Consider the following 21,376-nt stretch of genomic DNA (forward strand, 5'->3'; position numbering starts at 1 on the left):
ATAGACATTGCCGTCAGAAAAAATACTATTATGATTTATTACATTAGTTGTTTATTTTATAAATTTCATAATAGGAAGCTGGTTTAAAAATAAAATACAGTACTTTACATTATTTGTTGGTAGAACAAAGAAGTACGTATTTATTTGGTTTTAGGGAGGTAAAACATGAAACGGAATAACCCTTAAAATGGTAAAATCCTAGCTCGACATAGCAACATTACAAATCTGTCAAAAATATTGGCTCTAATATTGCGACAGCGGATTGTTCATTGTCATAGAGAAGAATATAGATTTTGTTCGGACATGGCCGCGGTTTCGGCGATACAACACTTGCAATGTTTTGTATATTCATATTCATTTTTTATAATGAATAAGGAATTTTATACTAACAAGTAGTGTTTAGTTATTTGTGTATAGTGCTGTGATATTTGTAATGGATGCAGAGAGCGGATATGAAATTAAAAGAGCTCGTGATGCAATTCAGATGATTGAGACCATTCAGTCAATGATAGACGTTTCGGCTGATAGACTGGAAGGATTGAGGACACAATGCTCGACCAGCGCAGAACTGACGCAGCAGGAGATCCGGACTCTGGAGGTATGAGACTGTCAGTGCGTTAAGTGAATAAAAACATTTATTGTCCTTGAAACATCGCTAGGTCTATTCAAGGCCCTGGCGGTTGGCTCAAGGATTGCTTCAATGCCGCTAGTAGAAAGTGTAAGCGTGCGCATTCCCAGTCGCCTTGAAATTATCTATTCTATTTCGAACACTTTGACTTTCAAGCCCTACTACATTTTGCCATACAAATGTTGAAAAATGTCCAAAAAATATTCTACTGATTGCCAATAATACATATTGTTTTTGTTATTATTTCGGGTTGGGTTTACAATTCAATAAATTGAAGTTGATTATACTGAGTATGTACGAATCTAAGCGTCCAAAAAACGTTAAAAAAATCCAATCTATATGAAAGATAGAAATAAAACAATACACATTAGCAATTCAATATATTTGTCTCACTTTTAAGGCCACAATAGCGTCTAAACCTTAAAAGGTATGTTATAGGTATCAATGACAAATACTTTACATAAATTTAAAAAGTAGAATGACTAATTCATTCATTGTTTCATTTAAACATGTAATTCACTTTTTTATCATTCCTTTTTTTATGTGACTTTAACACACTTAATTAAAACATTCAGTTAATCAATGTAATACTACGGATATTGACTTTTTATACAATGTATGTAGCTGTTTCCTGTTAATAGCACTATTTTTTATATCCTTATATTTGTTTGTGTATATTTTTATAATATATGATTTCTAAATTAGTAGGAGTAAGGAGTAACTGATTGAATGTCTAAATTTAATTTATTTAAAATAAATAAAATAAAAATATAATAAAAATAAAAGTTTAATTTATTCAAACAAAATCTGAAGTTAAGGAATGTTCTTAGAAGATTTAAGTGGAATTAAAAGTATTGACATACATGTATAAGACATATATTTTGATAGACCTGGTTTTTCATGTGAGGAACACATGTAACTAATGCACAAATAAATCATAAGCTTTCTGAGCTTAGAATTTTATCTGCAGGAATTTTTTTCTCTGAAATATGTTATTACTTAAAATATGTAGTAATTTTTGGCCTGTTCTATCTGTAAAGGATAGGAAAAGATGAGTTATATTTTAAACGGACTTTACCTGAGTTAAATGTTATAAATTGGTAATGATATTATTGAGATAACCCAATGTTTTAAGTGCTACACTATACCTAAGTAAATATAATCAATTAAATGAACATAATAATGCCAAAAAATTGTATATAAGGTCAAAAAATATACATTACACATAATTTTACTACATCTAAAAGAGAGCCAAGCTTTCAAAGGCTAAGTAACTTTAAACTCTTTAAACATTTACTCTGAGGGCAGCAATTAGTCGTTATATTGACTATTTCTAGCAAGATTAATAAGTTTTATGTATAACATAGACCTTACTATTAGTTATATATGCATAGATATAAAGCCTTTTATTTTAAATGTAATTTATGACTGTGTTATGGTTTCTCACATTAAAATAATGTGATGCTTTTCAGTGTGCCTCTTGGAAAAGACCTTTTTGAGCATCTTCTGTTGAGCTCTTGTCACATGTTACCCTGCTTCAGAGATGCCTTGCTGTGTATGTGCTATTGCACTTATCTTGAGAGTACTCAGAAGATTATTTAACTGTTTTTTTTATTAATATAATAAAAAAACAGTTTAATAATCTTCATAATAATAGGTTTAAAAGTGTAGAAGCCTATTATTTCAAGTCAATGCACTAGGTCAGTTGTTAAGTAGGCAATGTAGAACAACTCATGCTATGTGAAAAGTAGTATAATTAGATTATCGTCATACATACATAGTCATAGCTCTAATTTACACAAACAACTAATTATACTTCCACCTACGGAGTTTTGAAAAGATTTCTTTGCATATGAGATTAATCCGATATAATTAGATTTATTAGACTTACTAGCAAATATGTTTATTTTTTGAAGCACATTAAATTATGACTCGATTAACCCACCCAATTTCATACCATAGACGAAATAATGAATATATGTATTAAGTTATGGACATTCAATGAATGCCTTTAAATGATGTGCTAGATAGCTACTAGCCAATAATCCTGCATAATATATTGCAACCTCATTTATTTACAGATTCAAATATTTGTTTTATGACAAGTGTTTACAAATATGTAATAAAACAATTAGTAATGATTCAATAAACACGTCTGGACTATTTCTGCGTCTACGCTAATGATGCATGCTCACTTTCACTAGAATGCATTTTCACATTTTAAAAGTTTCAGTTTAAACGCGCATGATTTGTTTTCGGATTCTAAATAGTACAGAAAAATTCAAGAACTTTTTCAATTTGTCTATTACTAACATCGATATTGCTATATAAAAATGTAATGTTTTTAAAAAATGGCAATAAGGGTATGTTTAAAATTAAACAATTATACGAATAATAATCTTTAGTTCTCACATTGTCGACTTTTGAGTATTAGGCCCGTATTGTCAAGAACTGCCAAACCATTTACCTGTTTCAAGTTGGACATATTGGACAGCGCACAAAATCAGATTGAGACTGTAGGAATTTTGCGACCTCCAACTGTTAGGGGTCCTTTAAAAAGCCGGTAACGCAAACACCTTTTTGGGTGTGCCGTAGGTGCGTTTGCCCCCTATGCTATAAAAAAAATTACAAAACTGTGCAGAAAATAAGTTAGCGATACTTTTATGTAAGTCTCAGAGTTAGCGGTAAGTGTCAAACTCAAAATATCTTTATTCATATTAAACAAGTTAACTTATGAACGTCAAATAAATTTAAATTAATTATAAATTTACTACCAGCTCGCTAGTCAAGGCCGTAGAGCGGGCAAGAAGAGCAGGCATTTTTCCTTCACTCTTTTTAATCGCTAAGTCTGCCTCCTGTATGGAAAAAATCCATTCGAGGATTCACTCTAAATCTCGTTTCTGAATGATTTTTCCTAAATCTCAGAAAGGCAGATTAATGGTTTCCTTCGACTTTTCAGGGTAAACTAGTGAAGCACTTTTCCCGACAATTGGTGATAAAGGCTAATTTCGGTGAAGAGCTGCAGCGGGAGCTTCGTGATGTGCCCAGTTTGAGGCAGTGGCTTCGAGTTGTAGGCCTGAGCGTGGATGCTATTGAGGTAATCATTTTTCTATATCATCCATAATTGGAAGACGAGATCTTCACAGCTATGGAATGTGGTGGAGTGCGTGGTTCGTTTATATGATATCTGATCTGGTCTTCTTGAATATATAAATTACTGCTGGCGCCCAATCAAGTGATTCTTAACAAACGTATTTGAAACGTTTAGGATATATATTAATATAGATTATAAATCGTGATTCAAAATGCTGACATGAAAATTAGCAAAAAAGCAATATTGTACAAACTACAAACTGAGTCACGTATTTCCGTAATACATATTTGTATGCGGCGCGTTCATATATGGTTAATATGATTTAAATACATTTCTCTACGTAAAACACGTATAAAAGTTGATTTGATATCAGAAAATTGGTTTATAATTTTTTTTTTCGATCTTAAATTATGTATAATTCAAGAAACTTATTAACGAGGTTGAGAGTTTTGCCTCATTATAAAGCGTATACTAAAAATAGGAACTTGTTTGTCACCATGGTTACAGATACAGTTATTAAAATTTCGTTGAAACTAATAGACCACAATTGGGAAAACATTAGCCTTTTAAAATAGTTTTTGTTAATAAAAAAATAATAATAAATCTCATTAAGATTAGACTAGGATCGGTTTCTTCATAGAAAACAATTCGTTTTTGTTACAAATAACTTATATTTGGCATCCGTTTTTTATTATATTATCGAATAATTTTATTTATTTTGTTATACCTAATACTTGCTAGAGAGATGTAGAATAAGATATACTTAATGGAAGATAGGAAAGAACTACCCCTATTTTATCATTATTATCGTAGTATTTTATTACTAGAAATAAAGATAAAATAGCTCAACCATCTTTCAGATTAGCCAAAGTTCAAACATCATTAATGGGGTATTCTGTTAAATGTTACAATAAAATACCTTGTGACATAATGAAACTAAATGAACGATTTTTTTAAATTAAAAGTACACTGTAAACAAGCCTATTACTAATTAGAGGATTATATTCAAGATAAGAATAATTATATTATAAAAGAGTAAATGTGGAATTTCTTGCCCATTGTTTTTCACACGAAACTACCTTTTGGAAGGGGCAACTAGAATGACATTTTAAATGATTTGATTTTGATTTGTATGGATATATAATAATAAAGGGATTTTTACAGGCAGTGTGTTCGCGCGTGTCATCGCTTGAAGCTCTACGTGATAGGTCGGAACATGAGTTGCGGGCGATTTTGTGCGGTGCTAGAGATGAGGAAGTTCGCCGTTTGGGGCGGGCAATGCAAAGGCTGCGAAGTTATACAGGTTTGTTTAATAGTTTTAAATATCCAGAAAATATTTCAATTGACTATTACGTTTTTTTTATTTAGTTACTTAATATATTTGTGAAGACTTTTTTTGGATATTATATTATATATTCGAGGTGGAAATGCATATGCGCATCCCCTGCCCTAAAAAGTTGCAGGGGTATGTGGAACTCGTACCACACCAAAATCTCTGGTATTCAGAGACTGGGTTAACAATACCCATTAAAACAAACTCGAGAAGTTGCTAAAAAATTATAAATTTATTCTATATGCAAAATTTTTATGTTTATACCAAAACATTATATAACTTATAATATGTATAACATTATTCAGAGATATAATATATGTAAACAAAATATAGGACCGTGTTTATCTGAGAACCAAAAGCCTACGTGTTTACAGCAATACAACCGAAGGTCTGTTTTCTTTGTGTCTTGATCTTTAATAAGCAAGCAAGTGATCAGTCTTCTGTGCCTGACACGCTGCAGTGTGTTACTGGGCTGACGCACTCTCCATCCACTAGGCTCACACTGATAGTTTTTTAAGATGTCATGTGGGACATGGTGTAATGGTTGCAGCTCCTTACAAACGTTGTAAAAGAAAAAGCTTGGCGATTAAAAAGAGTGGCGGAGAATTTATTGCCAATAAATTATTTTTTGACTTTGACTTTAAATAAAAATATACTTGTTTTTGTGTTCACTGATAATGAAATGATATCATTTATATAGGTAACATAATACAATAATTAATGCATCGACGAATGTTTAAAAAAATGTTACCAATTCTCGAATCAAAGGCGTAGAACGGAGAACGATTGCAAATAAATTCTTCGTTCACCAAATGACTGTAAAGAGCATACTATTGCATCCCATACTAGTCGTAAGGGAACTCAATACATAACTATTGTATTTATTTATTTTATTTTTATTTTAATATATTATGTTTGTCTAATATACATGATTGATTTCAGAGGCCTTAGCGCGTGGCGATGGTGGTGTAGACTTACCCTTATACTGGGACAGTTGGGAACAGAGACATGGAAGAGGTTCGCCACGAGCAAGGGAAGATCGAAATCACAAAAAGAACGCTAAAATACAAGGGAATGGTAAGAGCAACGCCTAATTCACGAATTACTCTTTTGTCTCTTTCTGTCAAATTGTGTTTATGCTGTGATGGAAAGGATAGGCGATACTGTGGTTACTACAGTTATGTTAGTATTGGCGTGGCCCGTATTTTATTTGCTTTTTAAAAACATTTTGAATACTTGGACGTAACTTTTTAAATAAATCCAGTGATGATTAGTTTCTCACGTGTAATGAAAATACACGGATAACTTAGTAAACATGTTTTGCGTCCTTGTCAACCCATCTTCGTCTCAATATTTAAAGAAATGCAGTAAAGATGCATGTTAGAATGAACATAGTTGACTAAAATTGTGACGGCTAATGGCGACGTGTATCTCGCTCGTATATATATACATATTAATATGAAGTTTCTCATGTAAATAAAATATTTCTGTTTTTGTAATGAGAAATAAAGTTCTTTAAACGTAAACGTCTAGCCACGCGAAGAGTACCCATGATTTTGGACAAGATTTTATACATAGATATAACATTTATTACTTACAAAACACACACACAGAAACATACAAAATAATCATTGTAATTCTGTATGTTTGTGTGTGCTGTGCTTGTAATTGTCCCTGGCTCAGCATTATGCTGAGTAGAAGACTGTTCTACAGCGGCCATTCTGCCAGAGACCACATCAGCTAGTCGCAAAAAGAATAAGAATTAATGATACTAAATACTTAATAGAAAAAATTATAGTAAAAGTTAGCAGTGTAATTAATGATTCTCTTACTAGTTAATAATTCTTTATATTTGTTTTGTCTCAGGCGGTAAATCTCCAACAACTCCAGTGGGCAAACGCAAGCAGAACTCTCACCTACCGGCGCCTGATGCACTCACAAAATCGCGATCACACGAATCGCAACTCTCTGTCAAACCTGATGCCTCGGACCACAGGTAACATATGTTTGTCGTACTTTCAAATGTCAGAATGTAAGCACTCCAAATGTCACTCACTGACTTAACCCTAATTTCGTTTTTGAATATTATATCAGTGCTAAAGTTTATGTCAAATTTATTGTATGTCAAACGTGTCAAATGAAGGGTCAATAGGGCCAGTTCAAATGTCAGAATGTAAGCACTTCAAATGTCACTCACTGACTTAATACTAATTTCGTTTTTGAATATTTATATAAGTGCTAAAGTTTATGTCAAATTTATTGTATGTCAAACGTGTCAAATGAAGGGTCAATAGGGCCAGTTCAAATGTCAGAATGTAAGCACTTCAAATGTCACTCACTGACTTAATACTAATTTCGTTTTTGAATATTTATATAAGTGCTAAAGTTTATGTCAAATTTATTGTATGTCAAACGTGTCAAATGAAGGGTCAATAGGGCCAGTCAGTGGTTGGACTAGTTGAATAACTCCCTGAACTCCATTTGGATTGGATGAGCATTTTGTCCGTCTAATAAAATATTGTTTTCATCTTTAGCGACAACAGTCAGTCATCAGCAGTTGGCAACACCGAAGGCTCTCCTCCGGCCTCACCGAGAGAACCAGAAATTGAATACACGCAGAGAAATAATAACACGCACCATGTAAGTGGTAATTAAAACTTGAACAAAGATAAATAAAATAATAATAATATGAAAAAGATTAAAGCGATTAAAGAGTTGCTGAGAGTCAGTTCTTCTCTTCCGTTCTACGCCCTTGATGTGAGAACTGGCAGTCAATGTAAATTCACAATTAATTTAATTTTTTTGACCCTCATAAGTGTACTTGTTTAACTATATGAATAAAGTTTTTTTTTTCTTAAATTATTGGGTGTGTAAGATTGTTTTTTTTTTACATTTAAGACTACTACTACGACAGTATTATATACAATACAAACTTTTTTACTACGATGATAGTATTTTTTACCAAAAAACATTAATACTGTTGATATTAACTTAGTCACGTGACCTTTCAACAGAAAAAAACTACTAAGACTTCTGTCTATAGTTGCCAATTATGGCAACACTGACAACTAGTTCGTTTGGGTTATTTTAAATCCCAATTTCAAACCGCCCAAATCTTGTTCCAGGGCAGTCCCAATGTAGGAATGGGGGGTCCCCGCTCACCCCGCGTGGGAAACACAACCCCCATGGGCCCTGTCAGCGTGGGCGGCTGCATGGCCCACGACATAGCCCACCGCTTCACGAAGACATTCAATATGATAGCGACATGCGATTTCTGCGATAAGCAGATGCTCTTCGGATCTGGTCTCAAGTGCAAGGAGTGCAAGTTCAAGTGTCACAGGTTTGTGGACTGTTTCAGTTATCAAGAGTATTTCCGAACCAATTGGATTTAGGGTCCTTCGAGAAAAGAGCGTACTAATTCTTAAAAGGCCGGCAACGCACTCGCGAGCCCTCTGGCATCGTGTGTCCATGGGCGGCGGTATCACTTAACATTAGGTGAGAGTCCTGCCCGTTTGCCCCTGTTCTATGAAAAAAAATACAGTATTGTTGGCCTATGCCTATCACTATGGTATGCGCTTTTTATGAAGGACGCTTAGGGAGCGTTCAAGTATGACGTCACACAATTTTTAGAGATTCTGACCCCCCCCCCACCCCCGCATGTAACGCGCCGTAACGTTTTTCTGTATTAAACCTAAAAGTCGCCATTTATGTGGTGTAAAGTATCGGAAAGCCGAAAATAATGCATAATCCGATCTCGTTGTTTGTTAGTTTAAATAACTTCTTTTAATGAAATTTTGCAGAGATTGTGAGAGCAAAGTGCCGCCATCTTGCGGGCTGCCGCAGGCTTTTGTGAACGCTTTCAAGGAGAAGTTTCACAAAGACGGTAAGAAGTACAGGTTATTTAAAGGTAAATACTTTGACATCTTAATATAGGTGGTGTTGTACCTTGCAGATAATGTCATCCACAAAACTTTGAATTATCTCTAATTATTTGGATATATAACAATTAATCAGTGGCGGTTAGAACCTTTTTAGTTCTGGGCTTCAGATTTCTGTATCTGTTTCATCACTTGTCAATCTAATTGGAAAGTGGGTTATCAGTCTCCTGTGCCTGACACGCCATCGATCTATCTCAGTAGATAAACATCACGTGACAATTAAAAAAAAAACTAAAAAAAAAAGTTTGTTAATAAAAGGCCACTTGTGGATGGCATTAACTGTATTTGGTTAGAGATGGGTATTTATTGATGTTTTGATGTCCAAATACATAAAGAAACGCAATTAATTATATTCGAAATTTGTTTGTCTTTTTTGTTTGTGGGGTACCAATAATGTTTTTACAGTACTAATATCATAGATGTGGTATAAGAGTAAGATTCAGAAACGAGGCTTACCGCCAAGTCTAACTTCTATCTATCTATGCGGCAATCTTATTTCGCCCTAAGCAAAGCCACCAAAATAAACTACTTTCACCGTTACAGTGTCAAAATGTTTCAAAGCATATTCCACGCAAGAGCCATGTTGATTTCTAATGACTATACAAATACTACCTACTAATCTAAATTTACCAGTAAAAAAAAGTACCCGCCGCTCTTAATCTGGCCAACCTACCCGCAAATACCCGCACATGGACAATTTCTAAACTTTGATATAAATTGACTCCGAAATTTGACTGTGTATTTGGACACATTTATCCCAGTACGCATGGCTAAGAAAGTATTTCACTTGGCTATTAATTATGCATGTGTTGAAGACGTCTGTATTTTTCATTTGGAAATTATTGATATGCCTAGTCCAGTGTTTCTCAACGTAGTACCCACGCCCCACAGGGGCAATTTGAATTGAAGAGTGCAACCAAAAATCAAAATCAACTGGGCACAATGTGTCTTGAGACTGATGCATCTGCATAAATAATTCTAGAAAAATTTATATTAAAATTATTTAGAATTTAAATTCTAGTTTTTGATTATGTTTTGAAAATTAACTTATTTATCGTTCCTTTGAGTAGTTATTGAGGGTGGTTGTAATGCTATGTATCATTGTATGGAAGGCCTTAAAAATACATATGTGTGTACATAGTTAGAAATTATACTTCTTTGGCGTAACAAGATAAAATCTTTATAAAACTGACTAACAATCTTTGCCTGATTGTATATTTGGAGATAAAACGACCATAAAAATGGGTATATAATACGTTGAAAGTTTTATTTTAATTATCTTATATATCGCATTATTTAGTATCACGTTTATTTTAATAACACCAAAAAATATTTCTACATGATTATAGATTTTTTTTAATGTTGATTGCTAACTTCTGGTATCGGTTTTAGTGACGGTGGGCGCGCTCATGGAAAAATTTACTCACATAATTTGTCCCTAACACGCTAAAAGAAGTATAACTTCAAAAAGTTGAGTGATTATGATACTTTATTTTGGCCGGCGTTATATTGGAGGGCGTTACATAGAGTTTCAACTGTATAAGATAAATTGTTTATATGCATTTTAGGTTAAGGTGGGGTATGGCACAAAGATGATTGGGAAACGCTGGCCTAGTGTATTCATTTGCTGTCCCTGATTGTTGTATTTCATTCTTATATTATACATTTTAGCTTAGTTTAAAATTATAATATTAGTATATACAACTTCTTGATTTCCCAAACAAAAAACGGAATAACCTACTGTGCTCAATGTTTCATATGAACGTAGTTGTTTTACGTATTATTGTTAAGGGTACAATGATATAAGATATTTAAGTTATGGTCGACACATTTTAAACTGAGTCGTTTTAAAGAGTAAGTGCACGCAATATAGTAATATAACGAGTACGTTATCCATACGTACCTGCGCACGCACTTGTTACGAGTAAGAGTTGTAGTTTTTCTATAAATATAAGATCTTTTTTATGACACTCATTACAATACTATTCTTCGCTACGCAATGGAGAATAGAGAATTTATTTTTTATGTGGCGGTTAAAGTATTACGTAAGCACTATAGAGGGGGGGGGGATTGATTTCAAGACATATTCCCCGTTGTCTGCTTGAAAATGAAGTGCATTTGTAAGTGCGAGTGAATCAGACACATAAATATGATTGTCAAGTCGAAGCCTCAGTTTATAATGCGTCGTAGACTTATATGTTATTTAAAATTCAATCAAGTCTTAACGAGAACGGTGGGCCCCGGAACTCAAAAACAATATTATTATTAATTATATTTAAAAAACTTTTTTTTTTTCGCCAGGTGGTTATTACATTCCGTCTCCGAGCGCGGGTCGTGGCATTGTGACGTCAGTGACGCCCACAAGACGAGCGCGGCCGCCGGCCCAGCATCATCACTCGGTAAGAACATATAAGGCTGCCCATACACTAGCTAATAATTTTGCACAATATACTTTATTGTACAATATTATAAGCTAGTAGGACTAATATTAAAAATGCGCAATGATTGAAATTTGTACGATATTAAATGTTTTTTGTACTCTGTGCGGTTAGTCTTGCGTAGTAATGCGAACTTGGGGGTTTATCCCCTAAATTAAGGGATATACAAGATGTCCAGTCCAATTGATTTCATATGTGGTGATAACCTCAACAGTAATTATTTACTGTTTTTACACATTGTCTATGCTTGAAAATAAAATACATTTTCGAGAATAGCTACAAAAATCCTTAGCCTAGCCTTTAGGTACTATTATATTTTTGAGAGCTTTGCTTACTTTTGCTGACAAGAGGGGTGGGGGGGATAAATTACAGTATATCTGCTTACATAAATCTTGAACGGCCCCTAACCCCTAGATGGAGGGCGTCCAAAATGACTCTCCACCTCTCTTTGCCTTATCTGCAACTGTACGGCGCCAGGTTTGCCTGGGAAGTCCACCCTTGCGATGCAATCAACCTACGATCAAATTTAACCTAAGACTTCTTTCACAGGGCAACCCAGACTCTTCGTCGACAACTTCTTCGTGCAACAGTTCCACGCCGTCCTCCCCCGCCCTTGCCCCTGCACCCCCCACCCCGCAGACCCACCATCATTATCAGCTCAATGCGGGTCGGAGGTTTCACTTCCCCGGTAAGAATATGTTTAATTAACGTAGACGGAACATAATAATTTATAGTGTAGGATGGAAAATACAAATATAAGTTTGGCTAAGCAAAATATTGGCTTGAATCAAAGAATCATGTTGCATAATATGAGAAAAATAATTTTAATTTTAATTAAAATGATGTATGTTTTACATATAAAATCACAATTCGTTTATTCAGTTTAGATGCGTCTTATAGCATGCTTATGAATGTCAACGTTTACAAAATGCATAAACAATAATACATATACAATGGATATAATATGCGGACTCAACAGACGTTTTATATAATGTCCTGCATAATCTTTGTGTTTTATGTCATGTGGAACATGGTAGTGTTTAACAAAAGCTTGGCGATTAAAAAGAGTGGCGGAGAGTTTATTGCCAGTTCTTCTTTTCCTTCTATGTCCTTGATTCGAGAACTGGCAGTAAATCTAAAATTAGCGTTTTAAGTCATTCACTGCTTGGTCACGTCACTTTGTAGCTAAACCTTACATATGTCAAATGAGAGAAAAAACAAATACTAGTATCTGTGTGTGTCCAATCCTTATCGTGAATTATATATTCTAGTAAAATTGTAAAAAGTTTATTATACAATTCTTATTTCAGACTAATATTTGACGGATGTTAAGTTAAATTAATTACTTTGTTACTTAACTCATGTTAGTTATGTTTTATAAATTAATCATTGTGTGTTTTTTATTACTGAACTTTCAATTGTGATAACACAAACGTGCGAATCCCTATAACTATATCAAAATGCATAGAGGATAAAAATATCCCCTTGATACAGATGTTAAACCGGCGATATCAAGTCCAAACCACACGTCTACTGTGCAGTCTCCCGCGAGGACCACGGCCGATACCAAACAGGATCTTACAGCTAGTATAAGAAGTGGTAAGTGCATTTAAATTGTTCTAATGAGTAATAATTTAACTAAATTACTAAGGTCTAGTTTCGTCGTCAAGTATACTAATATCATACAAAAAAATAAATAAATCAGTGGCGCTACAACCTCTTTAGGTCTTGGCCTCTGATTTCTGAATCTGTTTCATGTTCATTTTTAAATCTAAGATCTATATGTAAACCTGTATAATATTGGTATAAAAACTTGAACAGTATAAATTTAATAATAATATATAAATCGTGTGAACCTTAACCTAAAAGTTGGATAAATAAGAATAATCTCTATTGGTATTTAATACGAAACTCTTCTAATCTGTGTTTAGTGATATTGAAAATGTTCTTGATAGATGACATTTGACATTGACATTAGTTCAGCTCGTCATTTTCATATTCGTATTTAAATATACTTGTTTATTTTGATTTGTATAACGAATTTACACAGAGTATGCAAAATAAATTTATTAAAAGTGTATATTAAAGAAAGTAATTGTTGACCTAACCTTTTCACCTATTCTGTATACTCTATGACCAATCGGCACAGAGTAATCGATATAGTTGATTAGGTTTTGATTTGGGTGTTATTAATGTTTAGAGGGTTCGGGTCGCGTTTCTCTCAGCGGTTCCGGATCGACTGACAGCAGTGGACCTGGGAGAGATAACTCAGTAGACCTACCCTCACATGATGATAGATGGCCAAGACAGAATAGTGTAAGTCATATTTCTTATAAGAACTCTTTTAGGGCCGAATTTAGATGTCTGGATGTAACAAAGAAGTAGAGCCCCCAAATATTTTTTCCAAATAAAATAAAAGAAATCATTCGAGTATTTTCAATCAATAATTTGTTTTGAAACCAAGTAGATTATTTTAGTTTTTAAGAAACATTAAAAAATATCAAAAGAAAAGTGGTTTTTGTCGGAATTTAAAACTGTTTTCCCCGAAGTCTATTGTGGGGGGCCCCACAACTTTTGTGGAGGCCCCGGAGCAAAACAGTCAAGACATGTAAATTCTGAAATAGAACGACAGATGACAGTGATTTTTTTTCACAAAAAACATACTATCCATACAGTACTAAGTCAATACGATAATATCGAAAATAACAAATAATATTAAATACATAAGATATAAAATTCTCAAGATCAGTGCTCCAGCCCTCCACTCCGCGCCGCAGTCTTCCTCGAGACACTGACACAGAAATTCGTATCATATACATATTATAAAACAAAACACCTATATAATACCCAAAACCAATATATGAAATACAAAACAAGTTAGTACATTAATAGATAAAGATACTAAAAAAATTAAAGAAGACTGAATATTTAGCATATATAAATACTAGACATATTATGATCTAAATACAAATTTGGTTTGTATTTTTAAATTTTGTATAAAGCATGTGTGAATTATATATCATCATAATATTTATTAAAACAGGCCAACACTGCAAAATAAGCTTTATTCAAAGCTCATTGTCATTTCCGATAACGAGGCAGATAACGCAGTGATTCATTTGTGCCCTGTGACAAATGTTTATGTTTTTGACTTGGTTATTATTCGTATTCGTATTGTGTTATTGTGTGCAATGGCTGCTATAATAGAGCGACGAAGGTTGTTTGAAGAAGTAGGTTTCTATTCGTTTATCATTATTGTTGTTTACGCGCTACTTTCAATATGTCTTACGTTTCATTACACGTTTTCATACTTTCATCTTTAACCATATAGAAACTAAATGTTCTGTAACGATTCAAAACTTTAAACATTTACAATTTTAAGCAACATCTTCTGAATATGTCCTACTGCGGAAAGTATTATTATTGTCAGACAATAGTATGAAAATGTGTTATGTAGAAATTATTTTAGGTAACGTTAACAACACATGTTAGCATTGTGTTGTTTTGACATCAAAACGAAGAGTATGACTGGCCCATTGAATCCTAGTGTGGAGGGCTAGTGCACTTTATTTTCACCTAAATATCTCTTTTTATTATGTATAATAAAATATTCACTTACATTTTAAAGTCCAGTGTCCGTATTTTTAAATACTACAAACCTATTCCATAGACTAGAAAGTACACGGCATAGACAATTCACTTGCGGCTGGTATTATGGGATCGAACTTCCGATTCCAAATCAAAAATTTATAATCGCTCTATGGAAGTATATTTATTAATATTAAATGTTCCATCTAAAATGTATGACAGTTGAAGTAAACATTACTGTAAAAAAATACAATTAAAACATATACAAGATAAAATAAAATATAATAAAATTTATTTCTAGTTATCAATGAAAGAATGGGATATACCATACGACGAATTGAAACTATACGAAGTGATAGGGGCCGGGCGATTCGGTACTGTGTACCGAGGGAGTTGGCACGGCGCTGTAGCTGTCAAAGTCTTACACGTGCACGCACTGAACGATCACTGTGCGCCGTTAGATACGTTTAAACATGAGGTAAGAAATTTTTGATGTGTTTTTAAATATTTTTTATTCCCCTTGTATGTGTTTTTTATTCATTGTTTGGCAGGTTTTACTATTATTACGTTCTTAAAAATGGTTATGATAATTTATTTGTATTTCTTTTGCGTATGCGTATTTGTTGATTATTTGAAAGTTAAAACTTAGAAATTTATTTTAAAACTGATTGTTATATAAAATTCAAGGAGTTAATTATTCTCAAATCTTTAATTAATCTATTTTTCCAGGTGGCAACATTTCGTAAAACGAGACACGAAAACCTAGTTCTATTCATGGGGGCGTGTATGAAACCGCCGCGGCTCGCAATAGTGACGTCATTGTGCAAAGGAATGACGTTGTATACCCACATTCATTTAAGAAAGGATAAATTTACAGCAAACAAAAGTGTATTAGTTGCACAACAGATATCGCAGGTGAGTTTTTATCTTCGAGTATTTATAACGTTGTTAAATTTTCTTAAAAAATATATATTATGTAATAAATAGTATTAAGTTTACTTTGTTCTTTGCAAGAAAAAATAGGCTTTTTATTTTTATTCTTTTATTATTTATAACATTGTACCAAGAGCGGGTCCAGAGGGCGGTCATGATCTCCATTTACTGTTCTGGGCAAGATCTTGTATGACAAATTTATAATTGACTTTTGTGGGTATCTACAGATTTATATAAATATGACCAATTTAGTACTAATACACTGTAAACACATTACTGTATTGTCCAGTGTTGCCAGATAGTTTTAGCGATTTCCCCCCAGAAATCCCCTACTTCAATTAAGTTCCAAAATTAGGAACGTAATGTACAATAGTAAAAAACTGTACTTGGCGTGTTTTTGAAATTTCTCCTAAAAAAACCGCCAAATATTATTTTCTCCTATTCTGCCTAACTGAAATCTCCTGATCTGGCAACACTGCTATTGTCTATATTATTCCGCAACATTATGTGTTCACATCTAAAATCATGCCATAAGCTAAGGCTAGATATTTAATAAATAAAATCTTTTGTATTTTTGTTACTCACCAAATTTGAATTCGGACTAACTCCTATCTGTGCAAATATATTATAATGTATACAGTCCACTAGTCTTCGGCAGTAAAATTAAAAGTGTCATACGATCACGTCTTCTCATTCAAATCAAGACCCTTTTTTACTTCACAATTATAATCCCTGAACAATGTCAATTATTGTATGCCCCTATTACAAGCTTTCATTACATATTTAACTTACTTTGTACTATATAAACCCTTTATGTAGTGTTTATAAACTTCCAGGGTATGGGCTATTTGCACGCGAGAGGCATTATCCACAAAGATTTGAAGACGAAGAACATCTTTCTGGAGAACGGGAAAGTGGTCATCACGGATTTTGGATTATTCAGTGTCACCAAATTGTGCTTTGGGAATAAGTAAGTTTTTTTTTATTTATGTCAGGTAAATGTGTGTGATAATAGGTGTTTTATGTTCTTTAAACTTATAATTTTAGGTAAAATCTATACTAGAACCCTTAGTACGCTAAGGGTTCTGCAAATAATTTATTATTGCGAGAACAGGTCAAAAATATGTGCTGGTACATTCTAAACTTTATATACTGCCACACATAATGACGTGATAATTTCTCTTACAATCAAAAGGTATGATATTGAAAGTATCTTACAATATACCATCGTCAAATATTTCTCAGTGTTTACAGTAGTATGCATACGTTATTCATATAATTTCTAGTTTCTTCCGTATCTCTTTTTCGTACATAAAGCTTATTTTGTATATAAAAATATAGCCTTCTGTATTTGCTAACGTTACTTGCAGTGCCCGTGGAGACAGCTTGGGTATTCCATCAGGCTGGCTCTGTTACTTGGCACCGGAATTGGTTCGCGCGTTACGACCACACGCCTCACTTCATCTACCTTTCTCCAAACAGACAGACGTGTACGCGTTTGGGTATGTATATTGTATTTTTTTTAATCATATTAAGTATTGTCTGTATTGTACTGTCAAACTTGAAGTTGACACATGACATTTAGACAATAATGGCGGCTAATATCAGTTATTAACGTTGGTAACTTAATGTATTGATTTATATTGGGTTAGAATGGAGGTAAAGAGCTGGCATATGACATTCCATTAGTCTTAAATCCCCAAAAACATCTGCTCTCATTTCAATATGTTTGAGTAACATAGTGAATTAATATTTATTTAATTTATATAAAAAGTCAATTACCAAAGGGAACAGGAAACCGGCTTGCCTAAGATCCGACAACTGCCGACAGAGTGTATTAGGCACACATTTGAGACAAATAAACATGACAAAGATTTAGAAATGTGAGGCCCAAACCTAAAAAAATTGTAGCGCGAATGATTATTTTTTATATATTTTAAAACCACTTTAAGATACTTACATAGTTTTAGAAAAATAAATTTGCTTCATTTTCAGTACGGTCTGGTATGAATTGTTATGCGGGGAATACCCGTTTAAGGGTCAGCCTGCTGAAGCTATTATTTGGCAAGTGGGCAAAGGGGCGAAACAATCGCTTGCCAATATGCAGGCTTCTAGGGATATTAAGGTGAGATTTTTATGTATACTTATTAATTATTTTCGTTTGTTAAAGCTACGGTGAAAATAGTGCTTAATCTTTTTAATAATGCTGGATTTCGTGTTCGCGTTTAATTAAAAAAATATCTGTATTTATTTTACAGTATCCAATAGTAGTAATAAACACAATAATTCCCGATTGTTTTTCAGGATATCCTAATGCTCTGCTGGTCGTATAGAGAGAGCGAGCGACCGGATTTCCCTCATTTATTATCAACACTCGAGAAGCTTCCACGAAAGCGTCTAGCTCGCTCTCCCTCACACCCGGTACATCTGTCTCGTTCTGCCGATTCCGTCTTCTGAGAAAGGCTGGCGGGCGCGCTTTGTGTAAGGCCCTAATCAAGTTTAGAACCTGCTTATTACCTTCTGTATGTGATATCGCCCTGGTCCTTCTACAACAAAGGCATACACACCCATATTCAAACTTACTGTCTTTTAAATAAAGTAATCTGTCGTCTCTTTCTGCCAAATTGTGAATATACTGTGATGAAAAGGCATAGTTTAATGTTGTATTTTTTATTGACAAAGGGGCCTTTATGTTATTATTTTAACTATTCCTGGAGATAAACATTATTCTGATCTGATCGTTTTATACCGGGTTAGGTAAGTTTCTCCTGACAAAAACATTTTATATCCATTGGTTCCAATTAATTTTCATTCTTTATAATAAAAATTTAAATAGAATATGCTATTCTTGAAATTAAAAAAATCTGCGATTATGGTATATATAGTATTTTGGTAACCAAGCTACAGGCTAATGACAATTTATCTCCTCTTTTGAGTAAATTGCTTATTATACATATAATGTTTGAGAACAAAGCCAAGGCTTTGGACAATCTACTTCATAGAAAAACATTTAATTTATCACATAAAAATATAGGTATGAATTTGGTATATAATCAGATATTTATTGGGGATTCCAATATCACAAAGCGCGACGCAACTATGACTTTTATAAATATATCTGTATATAGACGATTTTAGTAATGATTAACGATAATGTATATACTTTGGACTAATATCATATCTTTAGGTAAACGGGTATTCGCTACTTACATGAGTTGTATGTTCTGATCTCTACAAATTTATTTTTACTGTGAGTTAATTTTATCTATAACTGTAAATAATGTTTAGAGATCTAATTAAGTATGCAAATTGATCATTTTATTATGAAATCCGAATTACATTTATTTAACAGAAATAATAATTTTTGGTTACCTTATATTCCTCTGAATTGTGACTTGAAAAAAGAATATTAATAATTGTAAATATAAGTTGTCTTAAAATATTTTGACTTGTTCAATAAATCTTTTGAATGTATTTTTTATGTAAATATTGTATGCATTATTGTAAAAATAATATAAGTATTATTTATTTTTCTATGTTTTCTGTTAAGCATTATACAAATAGATATAGCAGTAAAATTGAAAAAAAAATTACAGCAATTAAAGGGTCAAATTCATCATGTCAAATCAATATTAAATATTATGCTTTATTATGAAATGAGCTTGTATTATTTTTATGAAAAATGGCATAAAACAATTCATAAAATTTAATAGAAGTATAAGTAAATTAATTAGTCATCCAACATAATTATGTTAGTAAATTTTTCTTTCAGTTGTATTTAAAAAATCAGAAACTACCCACCATTTCATATTCTCATTTCTAATATTTGGCTTTGACATAATACAAGTATATTTGAAAACAAGAGGCTCCATCTTGAATTAAATAGTTTTAATTGTATACATAGTTCTAAGTCTTCACTATTTATTTTAATGTAAGTATCTCCCGAAATTGTATTAAAGTGTAAAAATACTAGTAATGTATAAATTAGGTCTTATTGTTATTTTATTTTAAATTATTATAAAATAAGAAATTGAATTCTGGTCACTCAGCTCCTATTATTATAAATTGTTGTATATTAATAACAGAGTGACAGCCACATAATTTGTATATAGTGCAAGTGGCGAGGTTTGTTCAATTAAATTTTACATATTCCATTTGATTATTGACATGGTTACTTACCGGTTCTTACATATGTACCACCTACTTATTTTGTCCAGTGTTATACTTGGCAACATTTTTGTTTTTACTATATAATAATTTATATTGTATGTATTATTTTACATTTCTCCCCCCCCCCCACCTTGCGTAAGTATTTTAGTAATATTTGAATGCTTTATTTCTTACATTATGTAATTCTCAGACAGGGTTGAGTAAGTAACTATGTTAGAATGTACAGAAATGCAGTTGAATGCCTGAAAGTAGTTTTACACAATGTATTGAGATTTCTGTTACTAGGTTAGTTGCATTTGCCAAAATAAATCTCCCATCACTGTTTTATTTGGTTTTATTGTCCATTCAAATTATGATACATGACCAGCAAGAATGCTAGCTATATTAGTACACATGGTTTTGATTTCATCATCACTCAGATATTCAGCTCCTAATATTGCGTTACCAACAGCAATTGTTTCTCTCATTGTGTTAGCTTTAATCCAGATTCTACCATTCATGCCTGCAGCCAACTCAAATGGCCATTCATTTTTCAATGAGTCTATTAGAGGACAACTAGGATTCAATATTTTTCTTATTAAGTTTAGTGAACATTTAAAAACAAAACCATCATTCAAAACGCCCAGTCTTCCTTTTTTTCCATGTGAGTCTACACAAACTAATTCTGGTTCCATATCTTTGCTAGCAACAAGCATTTTAGCGTAAATAATATCACCGATTTGAACTTCAGGTCGGTTTTTCTTTGTGGCACCCTCAAAGGAGAGATATGATAAAGCTGCAGTACAACTTCCTCCAATGTCTACACGATACAAATCACCGGCTTTTTGAACTACTATACCAATAATATTTTCACTTCTAGAAGGAACGTATCGCTTCTGATAACTATCCACCCAAAATGTATTGGGGTTTCGTTTCCTTAAAACTCCCGCCTTCATGATGTAGACATGATCCACTTCTTTCCGTAAACCGGGGCCTAATACAACTTTGGATTTTACTCCAACTGACATTATTTCGTCACAGTAATCACCTGGTAAAACGACATCTCCTATTTTAACTTTCATTTTAGTATTTCCTTATCATTAATAATTTATAGTTCGTTTTAGCAGGATGGAGGACAATAACAACACATGCTTGAACTTTGGAGATATAAATTTTAGACATTATGTATTGTGTCAACGTCATGAATTGTTCCAATAATGGCGTAAACTTACGTTTGTTTTTTTTCTTCCCTTTGGCCTACCCAAAAAAGTTAGG

General features: G+C 32.9%; 2 protein-coding genes across 3 annotated transcripts; one reads left to right on the forward strand and one right to left on the reverse strand.

Moving 5' to 3' along the window:
* Nucleotides 1-266: 266 nt before the first annotated feature.
* Nucleotides 267-20,446, forward strand: LOC110997158 (kinase suppressor of Ras 2). 2 transcript variants are annotated; one of them, XM_022265176.2, is made up of 18 exons: nt 267-598; nt 3,588-3,725; nt 4,887-5,025; nt 5,998-6,132; nt 6,922-7,051; nt 7,590-7,695; nt 8,181-8,395; nt 8,856-8,962; nt 11,295-11,392; nt 11,981-12,119; nt 12,926-13,030; nt 13,632-13,747; nt 15,321-15,497; nt 15,749-15,934; nt 16,789-16,922; nt 17,323-17,454; nt 17,948-18,077; nt 18,257-20,446. In XM_022265176.2, the coding sequence occupies exons 1-18, from the start codon at nt 434-436 to the stop codon at nt 18,407-18,409; spliced, it is 2,505 nt and encodes an 834-aa protein (XP_022120868.2). In that variant the 5' UTR covers nt 267-433; the 3' UTR covers nt 18,410-20,446. The 2 variants fall into 2 exon arrangements, with proteins under 2 accessions (XP_022120868.2, XP_022120869.2); XM_022265177.2 differs by having other exon boundaries at nt 8,856-8,938.
* Nucleotides 20,441-21,289, reverse strand: LOC110997156 (exosome complex component RRP40). The gene has a single exon (XM_022265175.2). It carries the CDS (start codon nt 21,181-21,183, stop codon nt 20,473-20,475), a length of 711 nt encoding a protein of 236 aa, XP_022120867.2. The 5' UTR covers nt 21,184-21,289; the 3' UTR covers nt 20,441-20,472.
* Nucleotides 21,290-21,376: the final 87 nt, after the last annotated feature.

The sequence above is a fragment of the Pieris rapae genome, chromosome 4, assembly GCF_905147795.1.
Source record: "Pieris rapae chromosome 4, ilPieRapa1.1, whole genome shotgun sequence".
NCBI classification, from domain to species: domain Eukaryota; kingdom Metazoa; phylum Arthropoda; class Insecta; order Lepidoptera; family Pieridae; genus Pieris; species Pieris rapae.